The sequence below is a fragment of the Phascolarctos cinereus genome, unplaced genomic scaffold (genome assembly GCF_003287225.1).
Source record: "Phascolarctos cinereus isolate Bilbo 61053 unplaced genomic scaffold, phaCin_HiC Scaffold_4;HRSCAF=312, whole genome shotgun sequence".
Classification (NCBI taxonomy): Eukaryota; Metazoa; Chordata; class Mammalia; order Diprotodontia; family Phascolarctidae; genus Phascolarctos; species Phascolarctos cinereus.
The window spans coordinates 680,647,048-680,669,189 of NW_027555847.1; the positions used below are offsets into that span (position 1 = coordinate 680,647,048).

The 22,142-nt window shown below is 48.6% G+C and overlaps 1 protein-coding gene across 1 annotated transcript in view; it reads right to left on the reverse strand.

Annotated features, from left to right (window-relative positions):
* Positions 1-963: 963 nt before the first annotated feature.
* POLRMT (RNA polymerase mitochondrial) overlaps positions 964-22,142 on the reverse strand; it is a 46,287-nt gene continuing 25,108 nt past the window's right edge. The window contains 14 exon segments of the mRNA XM_078154179.1: positions 964-1,588; positions 2,112-2,188; positions 2,716-2,807; positions 3,321-3,393; positions 3,873-3,971; positions 4,332-4,384; positions 4,492-4,605; positions 5,673-5,759; positions 11,322-11,501; positions 11,642-11,764; positions 13,605-13,727; positions 13,946-14,734; positions 15,211-15,450; positions 16,033-16,203. Coding sequence (XP_078010305.1) covers positions 1,539-1,588; positions 2,112-2,188; positions 2,716-2,807; positions 3,321-3,393; positions 3,873-3,971; positions 4,332-4,384; positions 4,492-4,605; positions 5,673-5,759; positions 11,322-11,501; positions 11,642-11,764; positions 13,605-13,727; positions 13,946-14,734; positions 15,211-15,450; positions 16,033-16,203 — 2,271 coding nt within the window. The 3' untranslated portion in view covers positions 964-1,538.

Sequence of the window (22,142 nt, forward strand, 5' to 3'; positions counted from 1 at the left end):
TGCCAGTCTGTGGGCCTGTGGGAAAGGGGAGGCCGGGCTATCCTCCAAGATTTTTCACCTTGGAGGCTAGCTCGAGCCCTGGACAGCCTTGTCTTCCTTCAGAGCTCACAGGGGATGTCAGCCAAATTTCACTAAAGCCCTTGGAGGCTATTTCTGTTAATAAACTTTCTCCCCCAATACTGGGGGCAGGGACAGACTCCTGCTATTCAGCTCCTGTGGAAGGTAGGGCTTGCTTTAAGGCCCAGGCTGCTCTCCTTCCAGTTCCTAGAGGGGCATGGCCATTCCAGCTTTTTCCAGTGGAGGGAAGGCTTCTAAGCCCGGACTGTTCAAACGTAGGGTGGGTCTAGGCCAATACCCTCTACTACAGGCAGGAGAAAGGTCACCTTTTCTACTGCCCAGCAGTCTCCTTGTCCACATGACAGCAGAAGAGGCAGAGGGGGCTGGGTTCCACTGTCCCATCTCCCGTGATCCAAGGCTCAGATTACAGTGCAGCCAGTCTATACCTCAAACACCTTCCCTAACCAGCCCTGCAGCTTTGGGGAGGCAGCAGGGAAGTCTATGGGCCCTGAATCCAAGCAGCCCCAACTACAGAGGCAACCTCCCTCCCGCACTGAAGCCCCTGCCCGCTCTCCACACAAAATGCTGAAAGCCCTAAACCACATTGCTCAGTGTGAAATGGAGAACTGGGAAGACAGACAAGAATAGAGGAAGCAATTTCTTCTGAGCTAGTGACAATAGACGAAGAGGCCTAGAAAAGCTGGGCTCTGTATTGGCTTGTTTTCCGCTTCTTCCCCTGATCCATCTGGGAAATCTCCATTCTGACAGCAGCAGGTCAGATCAGGATCTTCAGTGGTGCTTCTCCCCTCCCCCCAGCCCCCACCTGCAAGCGGAGGTCTCTGGGGCTGGGGGAGTCTTCCCCTGCCTATCCACAGATGGTCCTTGAGACAGCAAGCACCCTCACTAGGTTCACAGCTTTTTATTTACACTACTGTACATGGGCCAGAGATTTCTGGATGCTCAGGATGGACAAATAGGTAAAAGTATGGAAAATCCTGTGGTCCTCCTGGAAGAAGGGGGCTCCGGTCTAGTCCCAACTCCTCAGCAGGTCTGGAGAACCATCATTCCCCTGGGACATGGGCCCCCTGGTACTCAGCTGGAGGGGGGAGGGGGCATGTCAGGAGGCTGATAAGTGAGTAAGGAATGTGGCCTGGCCCCAGTATTTTCTGGGAGGTCAGCTGAAAGAGCTGGGAGGCTCATGCAGCTAAGGCTGGGAAACAGCCCCAGGAGCACTCTTGTGAGCCACCCCCCCGCCCCAACCACTGCCAGTCTGAGTGCTGACAATGGAAGGGGACACAGCCCCTCACTGCCAGCTCAGCTCGGCCTTGGCTGGAGGCAGGATGGACTCTTGGAGGATCAGGGCAGAGAGGGCCCGAGAGGCACAGACCAGGAGGGACCAAACCCCTGAGGCCTCAAGATGCAGGGACACTCCTGGCAAGGGCCCTCTGAACCCTGGGTGTCTGGCATGCTCAGAGCCATCTTCAGCTGAAGAAGTAGGTGGATTTCTTCACGTTCTGTAGATCAAAATTTCCTAAGGGAAGGATGGAGAAAAGAATGAGTCAGTGGAGCCGGGGCCCTTCTACCATTCATCACAACATCCCCGGAGAGACGAGCTGTCAAGAGGGGGGAAATGGAGGGTGAGGCTGCAGGCCGATAGTCCTGGGTTCCCTTCCCAGGTGTTCATGCACAAAGGCCCTGTGTGTGAGACTCAGGGCACAGGCTATGGGGCTGAAGCCAAAGCCTCTCTGCAGGGTGAGTGGGGTCTCGCCTGGAGGGGGTAGGGCATGGGAAGCAGGATAGAGCTGGAAGGGGATGAACCAATTTAGAGGTTCTCAAGTGGCAGAAGACTGCTGCGGGATTCAGGGCAGCCCCACATACTACCCACAATGCCTCTTCTTCATCCTTGGGGCTCTGCTCTGCTAAGATGGGTTGGGGGCAAGTGAGGGAGGATGGAGGTGGCCAGATGGGCTCATCTCATCCCTGGGAGCCTAGGAAGGCCCAGCTCCTCTCCTCCCCACCCCATCCCAGGCCACAGGCCCATCTGGCCTTCCTACCTCTTTCAGGCACATGAGACAGCGTCCTTAGCATCAACTTCTCTGTGACGGATATTTCTTTAGAAGAATCATGAGACCTAAAATCAAAGCCCAGAGGGAAAAAATCAACAGTCAGAGAATGACCAACCATCAGTGCAGGACCAGCAAGTGGCCTGAAACCCAAGGGGCAGGGTTTTCAGGGAATCCTGATAGGAGACCACTAAGGACAGCAACGAGACAGGCAGAGGGCAGATGAAGAAACATTCACTGCAAGGGGAAAGAGTCCAGAGTAGTCTGGGTTTGGTTTTCCACCAGGAAACACTGTTGAACAGCAGCTGGGGTGAAGAGGAAAGCACTGCAGAAACCTGGGCTCTGCCTCGACTTGGCAAACCCCTTCCCCATGCTGGGCTGATGCTTGCCTCGGTGATCCCTCAGGGACCGCTGGGACTCTGTCATCGGGTCCAGCAGCTCGAGGGAGCAGAGTCCCGATGCCACGTCTCCTGTCCAGCTGCCCTCTTAATCCCCTGGAGAAGGCTAAAGCTGAGGAGACTGAGCAAGTCTTTTCCTCGTCAGCAGAGGCCCCCTGGCCACTGGGAGGAAGAGTGGTGGGGAAGTGGTTACTCACTGGAACTTAGAGCAGTATTTCTGTACCAGGTACCGAGATAATTCCTGCAGAATGGGCTGACTGTGCAGATTCACAAACTGTTCACGACAGACCTGGAAAGCAGGAGAAAACTGAAGCCTCAGTTTCCCTCCTGTCCCTTTCAGATGGGGGGAGAAATGGAGGAGATTCCCAGCTGAGAGACTCCCCCACCCCCAACAGAGATCACCCCGACTGTGGCCCAGCCTTGCTCAGCCTCATCAGAGCAACGGTGCCAAGGGGACCCAGAGCAGTCCTCGCCTGGGCTTCTGGACTCTTGAGGCACCTGCTACCTTGGAGTTGGCTTCAGAAAGAAACATACCACCTAGCCTCTGAGGCCCTGCCCTGGTTACTGAGGACCCAGAGGGAAAGAAGAGATGGGGGAAAGGCAGTTCACAGACTCTCCAAACAGAAGAGACCTCAGAACTTGTCTAGCCCCCTTCCCCTTTTATGTGTGAATTCCCTTTGGGCCTCCCACAGCGAGGCTGACTGCCAGCATCACTGGGGGCAGCACAGGAGCAGCTAGTGGCCTCCTGCAATCTTCCCCCTCCACTTCAGCACCTATAAGCACAGCAGGGAAGGTCACTCACCTCATTCATGATATCCACAGTGGAGGCATGTGTCCAGAAGCAGTCGTGCACAGAGACAAAGGTCAGTCCCTTCCTAGGAGGCAGGGAAAGGTTCGTTTGAGGGCTGGTTACAGGAGGGAGCAGGGTTGAGGGATGGGGGGAGAACAAATTAGCCCTCTGAGGACTCTGACTTCACACAAGGCCCAGGAGAACAGCTGTTGGCTGCTAAGGCCCTGCTCTACTCTGAACTCTGGGCTCCTTCATCTGTACTCGAAGCTGCTTCCTCCCTGCCAAGGCTCCCAGCTTGCTAAAGGAAGAGTCGAGGCCCATAAGCAGAGCTCAGGGGTGTAGGGGACCTAAGGGCTTTATGAGCACGCCAGATGACACAGAGGAAGACACCCCCACACACACACCTACCCACCCACAGAGCCCTAACAGGAATGGAAGTGACCAGGCCAAGCTGAAGAGTACTTGGGCAGGCAGATGAGGCTGTTTCTCACAAGCTGGTGGTGGTGCCACCTCTGCCACAGTCACATGCCAGCCATACACCCTGGGCAGGGGCTGCCTGCTCACCTGTGACAGTACAAGGCCGTCAGCATCATGTGGGTGGAGTCCAGGGAATGGATGAAGTTGGGGGGAAAGGCATTCTTCTGTTTCAAGGTGTTTGGTTTCCTGTGAGGACAAGTGGAAGGGGCTGCCTGTCCCACTGGGCTTCTGGGCCACACACACCTCCTCCTCCTCCTCCTCCTCCTCCTTACTCCCAGCAACTCCCAGTATGCAAACCCCCATCTGAAGCAGGCCTAGATCCCCAGCCACTGAGAGGGGATATCACTACTGAGCACTTCCACGAATCAGTGCCCAGGATGTAAGGACCCTCAGCCCTTGGCTAGTGCCCCGGCACAAGGCTGGTAAGGAAGAAGCCAAAGGGAGAGTGTTCTGAGGTCGCTATGTGGGACAGTTGGTGCTAGGGTCTTAAATGAAAGACAGGCACTTATTCCCTGTGACTTGGGGACTGCATGAGTGGTCACTCACTGGCTGACATCACAGTATCTCATTAGGCACAGAGACTGCAGACTCCCAGAAACCTGAGAAGAGAGTGAGGAAGTCACTCTTGGGATGGCCACGGCCATACCCACACCCACACATTTCGGGAGGGAGAGGCAGGGATATGTTCAGGGAATGTGTCACTTACAATGGTTTTCTGGGTCTTGTGATACGGCTGAATGATGGGAAGGCCCAGAGGGGTGACCCACTGTACAGAGGAGCCTGACTTGGCGATACAGTCTGCACTTTTTGTCAGCCAGTCCTGCAGAGAACCCAGATTGGGGGACAGAGGGTAAGTGTGAGGCGAAGGCTGTGAGAGGAAGGTCTCAACAGCAGAAAGATGCCTAGATTTGGAATCTGAAGGCCTGGGTTTGAATCACAACTCCACAGCTTAGGATCTCTGCGACCTTGGAGAAGTCACTTCCTTCCTGAGCCTTGGTTTTCTTATCTGGACTTCAAAGATCCATGAGTACCCACTGACATGGGTGCCTCCATCACCAAAGAAGATCACAAACCACCCTCAGCCCAATTGTTTGGTAATGAACCTCCCTACATTTGGTTAGGCCTCCACAAGTAAGGAAACTGAGGCCCATGAAGGGAGAGTGGCTTAGCCAAGGATTTGAACTCAGGTCTTCCCACTGCTCCATGATGCCCCCCACACTCACAGGCTTTCCTTGGCCTCTCAGAATTCGCACTCTCTATCTCACAGGGTTGTATGAGTGATTAATTAAGACAAAGGAGAAGCACTTACAGACACAAAAATTCATCACGCCTGGGAGGAGCAAGACAACAGTCCTGGGACCTTGATGTAACTAACCAGCTGAGCCCTGGTCCCCAAGGCCCAAGGCTGGGGCATTCCTCCCCTGCTGTGAGTGGACCCAGCTCTGCATGGGGCAGGGAGATGGGGTGGGGAGTGGCAGGAGGACCAAAGGCCCAGCTTGGGAAGCTGGCTCTGCCTGCAGACTAAGATGGCGGTCAGGAAGCACACGAGGGCAAGACTGACAGTGCCCATGTTAAAACACATTAAGGTTTACAGAGAGCTTGCCTCACAACTCTTTGAGGCAGATGGTACAAGGATTCTCACTACGCTCTTAGAGATGGAGAAACTGAGGCCCAGAGAAGGGAGAGACTTGTTCCTTCACAGTTATGTACCTAGTGGCAGAGAGAACCCAGGTCTTCTGGTTACGTCTTAGAGCTCCTACCAAGACTAAGGCTGCCCTTGCCAGCTGCCACGCAGACAGAACTTGGGTGGGCAGCTGAAGTCCTCCAACGGCTTGAGCCCATTCATGAGGCGCCCACAGGTCTTAGTGAAGGGTAGGGAGTAGTTACCTGGATTTCCCTGGTTCCTGAGAACATCTCACCAAGGCTAGTGAAGACCAGCCGGGAGAGGTAGATGGAGGCTTCCCATATGTGTTCCTGGTAAGGAGAAAGAGAGGCAGTCAGCTGATGGTAGTTGGAGTGTAAGGATGCTGCTGACTGCCCTTGACTGGGCAGGTGGCAGGAGCTGCAAGAATTCTCATCCAAAGTGCGCATCTCTAGCAGTACCAGGTTGAGAGCTCTATCTGTGCAGAGTGGGCATCTAATGTTTGTTGAATGACTAAAGGAAGGAATGGAGAAGGATCTGAACGATGAAGCCTCGCTGACTGCAAAGTGTGAGACGGGAATAGGATGACAGCCTACATTCAGGCCCAAAGAGGGTGACTGGGAGAGGCCCAACAAATGCCAGAAATCAAGGGGCCCTGGAAGCCGATGAGGAAAGCCTGCGTGGCCCAGCAGCCAGCGAACCATGGACACTCATGCCTCGAAGATGAAGCAGGATGAAAACAGAGGTTAGGCTCCAGAGGGTTCAGAGAGATTCGAGGAGGAGGGAGGGGCCTTGCTGGGTTATAAAGATGACTTGTATCTCTGCGAGGGCGCGGGGGTCACAGTTACAGAGCATGCTTTCCATCTGTTCTGCTTGTGAATCTTCAAAACAATTCCATGAAGGAGGCTAAGCAAGGGTAACTCTCTCCATTTTACTGATGAAGACACTGAGGCTCTGGAGAACTTTGGGCCAAGCCCCTCTATCTCTCTCTGTAAAATGAGGAGGTGTGACCCAGTGACCTCAAAGGACCTTTCCAACTTTAACTCCAAGTAACTTGCCCAAGGTCACACGGCATGTCAGGTGCTGAAAGGGCCCCCAGCTGTCCCGAGTCAATGCCAGCCCAGGGCTCTTGCTGCAGTACCCATGTAGGTACCCGAACAGTTACACACGCTTGGGACCTCTCCCCAGTCTCCACAAACCCTGACCACAATTGTGCAACAGCAAAATGATGGGGAGTATGGCTCAGGAGAAGGATGCTAGCATTATGAGTCAACCCCAGGCCTGCCACCACATGTGATCCTGGGCAGGTCACTTTATCCCTCTAGATCTCAGTCTGCTCATTTAAAATATGGGAAAAAACTTTCACAGACAATCTGTCAGATGTGGGCCTCATTTCTCAAATACATGGAGAACTTCATCAGACTTGTAAGAATACAAGTCATACTCCAAATGATGAATGGTCAAAGGACAGGAACAGGCAGTTTTTCAATGAAGGAATCAAGACTACATATGATTATATGAGAAAATGCTCTAAATTATTATTAATTGGAGAAATGCAAATTAAAACAACTTTGAGAGACCATCTTACACCTATCAGATTGTCTAAAATGACAGATGCCCTTCAAGTGGGGAATAGTTAAACAAGCTGTCGTGTATGACTGTGATGGAACAGTGCTGTGACACAGGAAACGATGAGCTGGTTTAGATTAACAAGGAAAGACGTGGACCTATGAAGGAAGATGCTATCCACCTCCAGAGAAAGAACTGACAAAGAGAAATCGCATAGTAAGAACTTACACATACATATGTGTGCGTATATACATATGTTTATGGATATGTATTTGTGTGCATACATTTTTATATATACATACACACACCTATGTACAATCCTGCTTAATTGTAGCGGGAAGGGCAGAAGGGGAAGAAAAAAATAAAAGCGCACAGCAGAGAACAAAAGAAAACCTAGAAGGAAGCCCAGAAAAGCTGGGTTGCTTTGAAAACAACGTGCAGGATTTATCATGCAGGTTTTCGTGAAATGCAAATTTGCTGCTCTATACTGGATCCTCTCTTATGTTCTGCTGTGTACATGAAAATGTTTTTTTTCTTTTGTATTTAAGTTTAAAATGAATAAAAAATTTAAAAAACACATAAAAATAAAGCACAAAGAGTGGGTGACTTGGGGCCCTCCGAGACCCTCCCCAGCCCTCAAAGCTGCGGCCTGTGATCTAAGTCTGGGTGTGTACCCCGTACAGCAGCACACCTCGTGTCAGGGGAGACCCCGAGGCCTTGTAAGCAGGACAGTTGACTCTGGCAGTGGCCTGGAGGATGGACTGCACACAGGAACACTGAAGGCAGGAAGAGTAGCAAGGAAGGAGACTGTTACAAGAGGCCAGGCCACAGGGACTGAGAAGGAATGGAGGAACACGGGACAATACTAAGAAGGAACAGAACCTGGTAAGCGACTGGGGGGAGAAAGGAAAGTGATGCACCTGGACGTGCCAGGAGTCACTGAAGAGCATGTCTTAGGCTTCACTGTGCCAGAGGCAGCTATTTGTCCATCTGCAGTCTCTTACTCCCAGTGATAGTACATGCATATAAACGCATCCACATTTACCATGGTGGCCTCCACCACCTCTCTGCTCACAAATGTGCTCTAGAAAAGCTCTGAGGAGGCGGAGCCAAGATGGCAGAGGGAAAGCAGTGACTTGCTTGAGCTCTCCCCCAAACCCCTCCAAATACCTATAAAAAGTGGCTCTAAACAAATTCTGAAGCAGCAGAACCCACAAAAAGACAGAGTGAAGCAAATTTCCAGCCCAAGACAACCTGGATGGTTGATCGGAAAGGTGTATCGTGATGGGCAGGGAGAGGAGCGCAGTGTGGCATGGGTGCACAGGCTGCAGTGAACCTGGAGCAGGCCTCAGAGGACTGAATCTTGGGCAGCTGTGGCGGCTTCCAGACCTCTGAACCCACAAACACCGAAGACAACTTAGAAGGTCAGTGGGAAAAGTCTGCTTCTGCGGTGCTGAGAGAGGAGCTAGGTCAGAGCCAGCTCTAGAGTACAGAACGTGGGTGCTGGGGCAGTGGCTGCATCCTAAACTTCCGGACCACAGACTGAGGGGGAATCGAGTGGCTGATCGGAGCGGGGATTTCAGGGATCTCTTTGCCAGTGCTGAGGCAGGAACCTCTTGCTTTGCTCGTGCTTGGATCTGGGTCACAGCTCTGGGCGGCAGTCCTGGGGCCAGGAGGAATGCTGGTGTGGTGGAGCTTGTAGTGGCAGTGAAGAGGAAACCTTCTTCATAGTTCCAGGACAGAAAGGAGTGCTTGAGGTCACTAACAGACCAGAGTACAGGCCAGGAAAGGAGTAAACACCTCGCCCCTTATCATACCACCTTGCAAGAATTGAAAATTTACAGGTCCCTACAAGTATCTCTGAAAACAGCTGTACAAACCCCCAAAGCTGGGGACAGTACATTCTCCACATTGGAAGCAGACTCTTACCTCAACAAAGAGTTTAAAACTCAAGTAATTAGCTGGAATCATGAGCAAGCAGCGCAAAAAGAGTCAGACTATATTATTTTACTTTGGTGACAAAGAAGATCAAAACATACAACCAGAAGAAGACAACAAAGTCAAAGCTCCCATCCAAAGCCTCCAAGAAAAATATGAATCAGTACCAGGCCTTGGAAGAGCTCAAAAGGGATTTTGAGAAGCAAGTAAGGAGAAGTAGAGGAAAAACTGGGAAGAGAAATGAGAGTGATGCAAGAAAATCATGAAAAACAAGTCAACAGCTTGCTAAAGGAGACCCAAAAAATACTGAAGAAAATAACACCTTAAAAAATAGCCTAACCCAAATGGCAAAAGAGGTCCAAAAAGCCAATGAGGAGAAGAATGCCCTAAAAAGAAAAATTGGCCAAATGGAAAAGGAAGTCCAAAAGCTCACTGAAGAAAATGCTTCCTTAAAAATCAGAATAGAGCAATTGGAAGCTAGTGACTTTATGAGAAATCAAGACACTGTAAACAAATCCAAAAAAAAAATGAAAATTAGAAAACAATGTGAAATATCTCATTGGAAAAACAACTGACCTGGAAAATAGATCCAGGAGAGAGAATTTAAAAATTATTGGACTATCTGAAAGCCATGATCAAAAAAAGAGCCTAGACATCATCTTTCAAGAAATTATCAAGGAAAACTGCCCTGATATTTTAGAACCAGAGGGCAAAATAGAAATGGAAAGAATCCACCGATCTTCCTCTGAAAGAGATCCCCAAAGGAAAACTCCTAAGAAAACAGAATGTAACCAAATTCCAGAGTTCCCAGGTCAAGGAGAAAATATTACAAGCAGCCAGAAAGAAACAATTCAAGTATTGTGGAAACACAATCAGGATAACACAAGATTTAGCAACTTCATTAAAGGACCACAGCACATGGAATATAATATTCCGGAGGGCAAAGGAGATAGGATTACAACCAAGAATCACCTACCCAGCAAAACTGAGTATAATCCTTCAGGGGAAAAATGGTCATTCAGTGAAATAGAGGACTTTCAAGCATTCTTGATGAAAAGACCAGAGCTGAATAGAAAATGTGACTTTCAAATACAAGACTCAAGTGGAACATGAAGAGGTAAACAGGAAAGAGAAATAATAAGAGACTTATTAAGATTGAACTGTTCACATTCCTGCATGGAAAGATGATATTTATAACTCATGAGACCTTTGTCAGTATTAGGGTAGTTGGAGGGGGGAAAATTATATGTATGTAGATAGATAGATAGATAGAGATAGATAGATAGATAGATAGATAGAGGACGCAGGGTGAGTTGAAGATTAAGAGGTCATATCTGGAGAATAAAATTAAGGGATGAGAGAAGATTATACTAGGAGAAGAAGAAAGGGAGAGGTAGAACAGGGTAAATTATCTCACAGAAAAGAAAAGGCTTTTACAGTGGAGGGGAAACGAAGGAAAGTGAGAGGGAAAGAGTGAATCTTATTCTCATAGATTTGGCTTAAGGAGGAAATAACATACACATTCAATTGGGTATGGAAATCTGTCTTACCCTACAGGAAAATGGGGGAGAAAGGGACAAGAGAGCAGGCGGGTGATAGAGAGGAGGGCAGATTGGGAAAGGGGGTAATCAGAAGCAAATACTTCTGAGAAGGGATAGGGTCAAAAGAAAGAACAGAATAAATGGGGGGGGCAGGATAGGATTAAGGGAAATAGAGTTAATTTTTCACAACATGTCTACTATGGAAGTGTTTTGCATAACTGTACATGTATTACCTATATTGAGTTGCTTGCCTTTTCAATGAGGGTGAGTTGGGAGGGAGGAAGGGAGAAAATTTGGAACCCAAAGTTTTAAAAACACATGTTTAAAAAAAAAGTTTTCACATGCAACTGGGAAGTAATAAATACAGGAAATGGGGTACAGAAGTCTATCCTGTCCTACAGGAAAATATAAAGGGAAGGAGATAAGAGAAGGGGTGGGGGAGAGATAGAAGAGAGGGCAGAATAGGGGAAGGGGTATTCAGAATGCATGCCATCTTGGGGTAGGGGGAGGGGCGAGATGGGATGAAAATTTGGGACTCAAAACCTTGTGGAAGTAAATGTTGAAAACTAAAAATAAATAAGTGTATTGAAAAAAAGAAAAGAAAAGAGAAGCTCTGAGGAGACACGCCAAGTGTGCTGTCCTGGTTCACAGTAAGATTCACGGGTAGGGGAGAGCCATGCTTTAAGAACCAGTGACTTGAGTGCACCACCTGGAAGCCTCTGAAAGGGAGGGAGCTGTCTGGCATAGGTGAGTGAAGACTACTAACAGGGCATCCCTGAGGGCAAAGGCCACGGCATGCATTCCTTCCCCAAAGTGGGAAGACAGCACCCTTGCCACAGGACAAACCTTGGGGAAATCATCCAGCTCCTTCAGGCGCTTCTCAATCTGCAGCCTGCTGCCATAGTGCGTCACACCGTAGACCACTGTCATCACTGTCTGCTTCACCAACTTGCGACTGACGAAGCCCTCTAGGACTTGGGCTATCGAGCTCCCTTTGGCGGCATCTCTTTTGCGCTGCTCTTCCACCTACGCAGGAGAGAGGAGCCAAGAGCCTGGGATCAGGGCCTCTAACCCGGGACTTGCCCAGCCTCCATGAGGCAGGGCCACAAAGAGCCTGGGCCCGTGGAGAACAAGGAGCCAGGACAGAGGGAGGCAAGGCACCTTACCAGCTGAGCCACGCCAAGGTAGACATCCTGGGGAACGGCACAGGGCATCAAGTTGACAGAGGTGGCCCCGATGACATCTCGGCCCAGAGCCGCATAATGCTGCAGCCCATTACAAGAACCATCCTGAAGAGAGAAGCCAGGTTTGGGAAATAGTTCAGAGGATCTTAGCCAACTCTCAAGAGGCAAACCCACCAGGTGGGCCAGGACAAATAGGAAAGCTATGAATGCACTAACAGGGGCGAGTCTGGCCCAGTTACGTAGACGGGGAAGAGCAGTAAGAGATACCAGCTTTCAACCCAAAAGAAAATGAAGTTGGATACAAGAGGGCCATGAAGACTCCATGGAAAGGAGCAGCTACCCACAAAATCTAAAGTTGAATACTAAAGAGGAAAGCTTGGGGTAGGATGGGGGAGGGGAAGAAAGCAGGAAGGGAAGTGTGTCTGTCCTAGTACAATAATACCACAGCCATTATTAGGAGAGTGGCAGATCCCCCATCTCTGTGGGCAGCAAACCCTGTTGAGCCTGTTTGATCCCATAATGAGATCAGGCAAATCTCTTGTAATGGATAGAGAAGACCTGGAGGGAGGATGAGCCAGGGCCTGCGGGGTTCAGCTGCTGTCCAATGTCCTTCCGTCAGTTCAGTCTTTCCTCCCGTTTTGGTTCAAAGCCCCCTTCTGCTTGCCCAGCCATCATCCCTGTTTAGTCCCTTCTTACCTCTTACCTGGGCTTCTAAAGGAGGCCCCTTCCCCCAGCCTCTCCCCTCTCCCATCTACAGAGCTACAAAGCTGATACTGCAGAAGCCCACTCCCCTGCTCAAGAAGGTTCAGGGCTTCCCTATTACTTCTGGGATAAAATTTCAGACATTCAGAGGTCTTTGAATGCTGGCTCCAATCTTTCCGCAAAGCCAGCCAGATTACTACTGCTTGTACATATGCCATCCCCTTCCTCCTTGACTCTGTCCCCTAGGCCTGGAATTCCTGCCTTAGCTCACATGGGCCGTGAAATCCCCAGCTTCCTTCAAGGCTCAGGTGCCACCATCGAGGAAAGGCCTGTCCCAGGCACCCCAGCTGTTAGCTGCCCCCAAAACTGTGGATATCGTTTATGTTTACTCATCTGGGTTATTTCTCCCTAGGAATTAGGGTGAGGACCGCTTCATTCCTGCCTTTATCCCCAGGGCCTGGCACACAGAGGCCCTTATAAATGCTGGTTGAACCAAGCCCTCAGAGTCAGCTGGCGGAAAGGGGAGCACTAGCAGGCGCTCTAAGCCGTCTGCTCCTCTCCACAGTGTTCTGCCCAATCTCACTGCTCACAAAACAGTGGGTACGCCAAGGCCATAAGGCCTGTCACTGAACTCCACAGCCAACTAGATGGATGGAGACCTGGACCTGAAGTCACAAAGACCTGAGTTCGCCTCCGAGCTGTGTGACCCTGGGCAAATTACCTAACCTGTCTGCCCCAGTTTCCTCACCTGTAAAATGAGCATTATAATAACAGCTACCTCTTGGGGTTGTTGTAGGATCAAATGAGACATTATCTGTAAAAAGAGCTTAGCCCAGTGTCTGGCACACACCAGGCACTTAATAAATGCTGGTTTCCTTCCTTTCCTACCTCAGAGTAGGTTCAGAGGGGAAATCTTGCTGGTTTCCATAACTGCCCACAGAATTTCAAAGCCAGAAGGAACCTCTGAGATCTAGTCCCACTTCCACCAGAACAGAAACTCCTTCTATATGTAACAGCTAACTGACCTCAAAGGCCCCATGAAACTCAGATCCCAAGATTCTTTACCCAAACACACGTTCTCCACGAGTGACCATCCAGCCTCCAGGGACAGGAAACACCCTTCTTCCTGAGGCAGCTTACTGCCTATGGAACCTCCAGTTTGGGGGGAATTCACAGGTTTCCCAGGCAGAACTCACACCTCCATCATGGACAGAGCCATCCATTCACCTCTACTGCCACTTACCTGATGGACGGGGAAATGGGAGATGTAAGCTGCGGGGTCTGGCGACCGGATGGCCGTGGCGATCTCCATGCAGCAGGCCAACGCCTGCCAGGGCTCATCGACATCCATCCACCACCTCCTTCCCTGGGGAGAGGAAAGGCAGCCGGTTAACTCTGGGCTGATGCTGGCCAGCCTCGCCCCTAGCTTAGTAACCGGGCATGCTGGCCAGCACGTGGTCCTCCAGCCGTGGGCAGCTTTCTGCCTTACTGATTCTGAGGTTGGTAGAGCCTGGATGCTCCCCTTACCCAGGCCCAGCAGCCCTGCCTCTCCTACTACGACACCCTGTGGCCACTTTCACCTACAGTCAGTGGATTGTCTGCTGAGTCCAGGATGTCCTCCAAGATCTCATTGGCATAGGCCAGCCGGGCCTGCAGCGACTCTTTCTTCTTAAGTCCTGTCAGGTTGATGAGGTGAATCTTTAGCCAATTCAGGCCACTGGGCCCCAAGGGTTTGCCTTCAGCAAACAGCAAGATAGCCCGAGTCATGTCACTGCCCAGGTGGTTGAAGTGCGGTGGGCAAGGGTAAGTGCGACCCCGGAAGTCCATGTTGTGAGGAAACCAGAAGATCTGGTCTCGCAGGTGGTGGGCAATGGACAGTTTGTACAAGGCATCCGTGCGCAGGCTGTACATTTCCCGGGCAGTCTTGTGGCACTGGGCAATCTCTCGCCGCAGCCTGGACTTTTCTAAAGGGCTAGCATCTTTGGACAACTGGTAGGAAGGGGGCATGGGGGCCTCCGACATGGGTGGGGGCACATCTAGCTTCTTGCTGCCCTTAGCATTGAAGATGGAGATTATGAGGTCCAGCACGGGCTGGTTCACCTTCCAGGCACAGTTACCCAGCAGATTGAGGGCGTCGAGGACCGAGTGTAAGTGCTCCTGAGGGCAGTTCTCCAGCTGCTGCTGGTGTTGGACAGTCTCATCCAGGCAACGCATCAGCTTGGTGGGGTGCAGGACATAGGCCCCAAAGACAGGTGAAGTCCAAGGTTTGGGAGGGCACAGCATAGGCATGACAGAGGAGTCAAAGGTCAGCTTGGTGCAAGCAGCTTCAGCCACCAGCTGATTGAAAGCTGGATGGGGTTTAATGAAACCGATCTAGAAAATTAAGAATCAAATTAAGATCTTTAGAATCTTTAGAAAGGCTCCCATCCAGAATTCCAAAGCCCAGGCCTCCCACTCAATTAATTTAATAAGAATGTAGAAAAGGATAAAGTCGAAGCTAGAAAGAGGCCTGATACATGGCTGAACTTAGGGATCATGCTTTCTTCTCCTGGGGAAAGTCTCTTATATGCCTGGCATATACTAGGCACTTCATAAATGCTTGGTGACTTAAGAGAGGAGAAACAAAGCTGGATGAGGCAATGGGAAATCATGTAAAATAAGGCCACAAAAGTACGGTGGTTAGCTCCCTCAGTAGCGAATCAAAATTCAAACTCAGGCTACAGATGTAAAGGGTCTGAGTTCACTACAGCATAAACCAACAGGATCTGGAAAGCGATTAGATTTGGGAGATGCAAGAGTCCAAGAACATCCTGCCACCGTGAAGGTCAACAGGCCTGTGGCATCTTTACCTGCTTCAGGGAGAGGAAGGAGTAAACATGGTACAGCACAGGGATGAGTCTCTTCTCCGTCTGGGAGGAGAACAAATTATTGGGCATGCAGATGGCCTGCACCATCACCTCCACAAGGTGTGTTCCAAGCTGCGCCAACACCACGTCTGGCCAGACCTTCTCTTGAGTGAAGAAATCGGAGGAGATGGTGGCTTCTGCCTCCAAGGATTCCCAGCGCTCCCGGGGCAGGCAGGAGTCCAGCTGCAAGGCCCAGAGAGAATCACCAGCAGGAAAGTTCCATTCAGCCACTTCTACACTCAAGCGTCAATTCCCTCCCCCACTTTGGGATTCAATTTCTTCTGTAAACTGGATGCTAGACAAATTTCTTAGATACCTTCCAGCTCAAGAGCTAAGGGTTTGTCCTAAGGACCCTCCCAGCCTGACATCCTGTGTTTTAAGGGACTCCCTCCCCCCCCGCTCTGACACCCTGGGTTCCTTATTAAAAGGGCCTTCCAAGCTTTCACATTTTACATTCTAAGGCTGCACCCCCCCCCCAGCTCTGATGTTCTATGTTCTAAGGGCACCCACACTTCCGACATTCCATCTTGTAACAGTCTTCCTAGCTCTGACATCCTATGTTCTAAGAGCCTTTCCCAGCTCCCTGTACCCACCTTATCACACAGGACCCACAGAACACTTCCTTACAGAACCATTGGAGAACTTGTTAACTATATCCAGTATAAGACTGGGTTTGAGATAGGGGACCTTGTTCACCCCTCTCTGTCCTGAGTTCAAGTTGGAGAGGAGGGGCAGAAGGAGGAAGGTCACACAAATCCCTTTTACCTGAGTGTCCTTGGCCAAAAGATGTAGGTAATTCATATACTTCCTATTCAGTTCATCTAATACAAAGGGTTTCATCTTCATCCGGATTAAATTCTTGTTGTAAACCTTCATCCCAAGATCCATGACGAAGTGGATTAAGGAATCTCCATGTGGAGGCAGGTTAAAGAGGGCCTGGACAGAAAAGGCAGGGGCTCATCAGACTTTGGGGACAGGCCATCCGAGGGCCTGGAGTTAGAACTTTCTGGATCCCCTTCCCACTGGGAGCAAATATGCCTGAGGAAGTCCTTATAGGTTGGTGCCTAGCTAAGGGCTATGGAAATCCAATACACAGACAGACATGCAACCTAACAGTTCAGGAGACAAGCCAGCAGAGGCTGGCCACCGACCACACAGGTGCTGCTGCCAGGCCACCAGCGTGATGAGGGCATGGGCTCTATAAAAACATTTACAGCAGCTACTTCTGTGTTGGCAAAGAACTGAATACTAAGGGGGTGCCCATCAAATGAGAGACTCTGAACAAGTTATGATATATGAAAAAACACTACTATGATGAGAGAAATGATGACGAGGAGGGTTTCAAAAACGCTCGGGAAGACTTATACAAACGGATGTAAAGTCACTCAACATGCATTTATTAAGAACCTACTATATGCCAAGCACTATGATAAACACTAGGGATGAAAAGAAAGGCAAAAAAACCAATTCTTTCTCAAGGAGCTCATAGTCTGATGTGGGAGACAACATGTAAAGAATCATTTTTAAATGAGATACAGATAGGATAAACTGGAGATCATTTCAGAGGAAAGGCACTAGAATTAAAACATATACAAGATAAACTGGCAATAATCAAGGGAGAGAAAGCACTAGAAATGAAGGGGGATCAGGAAAGGCTTCCCGTAAAAGATGGGGTTTTAACTGGGACTGGAAGGAAGCCAGGGAAGCCAGAGGTGGAGATGGGTAGAGAGGACATTCCAGACATGGGAGGGAGAGAAGACAGATTTTAGTTCACTGAAAAAAAAAATGTAATGGAAGAGCAAACTAACAAGGGCGCAGGCTCTTCGTGGATTAGCAGATACAACCTATCGGTGCCAAGTGGAACAAATCAAGAAAGTGGACAAACCCTGGCGGAAGTCCCTTTTTATGATGAGGACACAGCTTTAAATATCACTTCACAGTCCTATGGGCTGTGGGGCAAGATTCTGGACCAAATCAATTTCAGTCATCAAATAATTATCGTGTTAATAAACATCTAATATGTGCAAAGAGCCCAGGTTTAGGTGCAAGAGATGCTGTGCCAAAGACCACACTGTCTTTTCTGAATTCTCCGAAACATTCTTGTTTCTTTTCTCAGGTGCCTAGAACATGGTGTCAAATGGGACCCTAGAGATCCTCCAGTACCACCTTCTTACAAATGAGGAAACTGAGGCCCAGAAGGGAAAGAACTTGCTCAAGGAAACCTGGGGAGTCAATGGCAGAACAGAAACTAGAAACCAAGTCTTCACGCTGCAGCAGACTCCCTACTCTAGTCAGGTACGTGTTTTTCACCTCTCCCTCTGCCAACAATCCTTCTTGCCTTTTCCTTGACTGAATATCTTTTTTTAAAAAAATTATTCCTTTTGTTTTTTTCATTTTTTTATATAAATTTATTTTTAGTTTTCAACATTTACTTCCACAAGATTTTGAATTCCAAATTTTCACCCCATCTTGCCTCTCCCCCACCCCAAGATGGCATGCATTCTGAATACCCCTTGCCCTAGTCAGCCCTCCCTTCTATCTCTCCTCCCCCTTTCTCTTATCCCCTTCCCCTTCTATTTTCCTGTAGGGCAGAATATTATTTCTGTACCTCATTTCCTGTATTTCTTATTTCCCAGCTGCATGTGGAAACATTTTTTTAAGAATATGTGTTTTTAAAACTTTCGGTTCCAAATTTTCTCCCTTCTTCCCACCCCACCCACCCTCATTGAGAAGGCAACAATTCAATACATGCCATACGTGTGCAGTTACGCAAAACACTTCCATAGCAGACATGTTGTAAGAAACTAACTCTATTTCCCTTAATCCTTTCCTGCCCTCCCATTTATTCTGTTCTTTCTTTTAACCCTGTCCCTCCTCAGAAGTACTTCCTTCTGATTACCCCTTTCCCAATCTGCCCTCCTCTCTATCACCCGCCTGCTCTCTTGTCCCTTTCTCCCCCTATTTTCCTGTAGGGTAAGACAGATTTCCATACCCAATTGAATGTGTATGTTACTTCCTCCTTAAGCCAAATCCTATGAGAATAAGATTTCCTCATTTCCTCTCACCTTCCCCTGTTTCCCCTACACTGTAAGAACCTTTCTTGTCTGTTTTGTGCGAGATAATGTACCCTATTCTACCTTTCTTTTTCTCCTTCTCCTAGTATAATCCTCTCTCACCCCTTCATCTTCAACTCGCCCTGTGCCCTCCTTCTTTCCTTCTTTCTTTCTATCTATACATACATACACATAATTTTTACCCCTCTCACTACCTTAATACTGACAAAGGTCTCATGAGTTATAAATATCATCTTTCCATGCAGGAATGTGAACAGTTCAATCTTAATAAGTCTCTTATTATTTCTCTTTCCTGTTTACCTCTTCATGCTTCTCTTGAGCCTTGTATTTGAAAGTCAAATTTTCTGTTCAGCTCTGGTCTTTTCATCAAGAATGCTTGAAAGTCCTCTATTTCACTGAATGACCATTTTTCCCTCTGAAGGATTATACTCAGTTTTGCTGGGTAGGTGATTCTTGGTTGTAATCCTATCTCCTTTGCCCTCCGGAATATTATATTCCATGCGCTGTGGTCCTTTAATGTAGAAGCTGCTAAATCTTGTGTTATCCTGATTGTATTTCCACCATACTTGAATTGTTTCTTTCTGGCTGCTTGCAATATTTTCTCCTTGACCTGGGAACTCTGGAATTTGGTTACAATAATCCTAGGAGTTTTCCTTTGGGGATCTCTTTCAGGGGGAGATCGGTGGATTCTTTCCATTTCTATTTTACCTTCTGGTTCTAAAATATCAGGGCAGTTTTCATCGATAATTTCTTGAAAGATGATGTCTAGGCTCTTTTTTTGATCATGGCTTTCAGATAGTCCAATAATTTTTAAATTCTCTCTCCTGGATCTATTTTCCAGGTCAGTTGTTTTTCCAATGAGATATTTCACATTGTTTTCTAATTTTTCATTTTTTTTGGATTTGTTCTACTGTGTCTTGATTTCTCATAAAGTCACTAGCTTCCAATTGCTCTATTCTAATTTTTAAGGAAGCATTTTCTTCAGTAAGCTTTTGGACTTCCTTTTCCATTTGGCCAATTTTTCTTTTTAGGGCATTCTTCTCCTCATTGGCTTTTTGGACCTGTTTTGCCATTTAGGTTAGGCTATATACATATATATATATATATATATATATATTAGGCAACTGGGGTTAAGTGACTTGTCCAGGGTCACACAGCTAGTAGGTGTCAAGTGTTTGGTCTGAGGCCGGATTTGAACTCAGGAACACCTGACTTCAGGGCTGGTGCTCTATCCACTGTGCCACCTAGCTGCCCCTTAGGCTATTTTTTAAGGTGTTTTCTTCAGTATTTTTTTGGGTCTCCTTTAGCAAGCTGTTGACTTGTTTTTCATGATTTTCTTGCATCACTCTCATTTCTCTTCCCAGTTTTTCCTCTACTTCTTTTACTTGCTTCTCAAAATCCCTTTTGAGCTCTTCCAAGGCCTGGAACGGATTCATATTTTTCTTGGAGGCTTTGGATGTGGGAGCTTTGACTTTGTTGTCTTCCTCTGGTTGTATGTTTTGATCTTCTTTGTCACCAAAGTAAAATAATATAGTCTGACTCTTTTTGCGAAGTTTGCTCATGATCCTAGCCAACTACTTGAGTTTTAAACTCTTTGTGGAGAATGTACTGTCCCAAGCTTCGGGGGTTTGTATAGCTGTTTTCAGAGATACTTCTAGGGACCTGTAAATTTTCAGTTCTTCCAAAGTGGTATGATAAGAGCCGAGGTGTTTACTCTTTTCCTGGCCTGTGCTCTGGTCTTTGAGTGACCGACCACAAGCAGTCTTTTCTCTCTTGGAACTGTGAGGAGGGTTTCCTCTTCACCGCCACTGCAAGTTCCACCACGCCAGCACTCCTCCTCACCCCAGGACTGCCACCCAGAACTGTGACCCAGATCCAAGCACGGGCAAAGCAAGAGATTCCTGCCTCAGCACCAGATGCCTGCAGTCCCCCTCTGATCAGCCACTTGATTCCCCCTCAGTCTGTGGGCCTGAAGCTCAGAACACAGCCACCGCCCCGGCGCCTGCGCTCTGCAGCTGGCTCTGACCTATCTTTTCTCTCAGCACCACAGAAACAGACTTTTCCTACTGACCTTCTAAATTGTCTTCAGAGTTCTTGGTTTGAGGAGTCTGGAAACTGCTACAGCTGCCTGTGATGCAATCCTCTGAACTGCACACCCATCCCACACTGCGCTCCTCTTCCCGTCCGGCACGATATGCCTTTGCGATCAACCATCCATGATGTCTTGGGTTGGAAATTTGTTTTATTCTGTCTTTTTGTGGGTTCTGCTGCTTTAGAATTTGTTCAGAGCCATTTTTTTTACAGGTATTTGGAGGGGTTTGGGGGAGAGCTCAAGCAAGTCACTGCTTTCACGCCACCATCTTGGCTCCGCCCCGTCCTTGACTGAATATCTTGAGGACCTTCCTTAAGCCAGTCTAGGTCCCTCTATTCCAAGCACTGCTTACTTATCCCGAGGTCTTTCACTGGTGAAGAAAACTGTTTCCTCCTCTCATTATTTTGGTTTTAAAAAACAAAAACATTCAGACAGGAGAAGCAGCCAACGATCTTCAGAGTTCCTTTTAGAAGTGATCCTTAAGGGCTCTGCCAATTCTGAGTGTCTGTGTTCTAAGAGGACCCTCCCCCAAATTCTGCTAGCTAATCTTCTCAGGGCCTTTCTACTTCTACCATTCTATATTCTGGGTTCTTCCTTACTGTTATCCTACATTTTCTAGTCTCTTCCGATCTCACATTCTACAATTTACCTTCAGTGGGCTTCCCCAGTTCTGACACTGTCTTCTGTGATCCAAGGCCCTTTCTAGATATCTAGTCTATGATTCCATGATCATAGTCCACTAGCACCTGGGCTTCAGGGGCTACCCTCTTAGCCCTCCCTCATATGAAACCTACACTCTAAACCTTGAAATAATCAACTCCTCCCAGGGGAAGCTCCCAATAGGGAACACAAGATCATGATGTCCCTCCTCCCCTTTACTTTCTTCCATCTGATGGGGTTGGTTAGGGAGTCAGAGCTGCTGGCAGCATGCTCTGATGACAGCCCCTTGAGAAGCCTGCAGAAAGACCAACTCTCCTCAGCTATCACCTCAGCTGCTAGCCTCAGCTCTTGGCTTTCTTTAAATCAAATAAAAAAATTGGGGGGGGAGCAGAGCCAAGATGGCAGAGTGAAAGCAGTGACTTGCTTGGGTTCTTCCCCAAAGCCCTCCAAATACCTGTAAAAAATGGCTCTAAACAAATTCTAGAGCAGCAGAACCCGCAAAAAGACAGAGGGAAACAAATTTCCAGCCCAAGACAACCTGGATAGTTGATTAGAAAGATCTATCACGGTAGGCTGGGAGAGAAACGCAGTTCACCATGGGCACACAGGCAAAGACCAGGCCTCAGCAAACCTGAAACAGGCCTTAGGGGACTGAATCACAGGCACCTGTGGTGGTTTCCAGACCTCTAAGCCCACAAATGCCAAAGACAACTTAGAAGGTCAGTAGGAAAAGTCTGTGACTGCTGTGAGAGAGAAGCTCGGTCCCAGCCCCAGTCCTGGCACATCCCAGGATGGCAGCTGCTTCTGGAGCTTCTGGTCCACAGACTGAGGGGGAATTGAGTGGCTGATAACAGAGAGAGACTGCAGGGATCTCTCTGCTGGTGCTGAGGCAGGATTCTCTTACTTTGCCCATGCCTGGATCTGGGTCACAGTTCTGGGTGGCGATCTTGGGACAAGGAGGAGTGCTGGCATGGTAGAGCTTGTGGTGGCAGTGGAAAAGGAATCCTCCTCACAGTTCCAAGGCAGAAAAAAGCGTTTGTCACTCATAA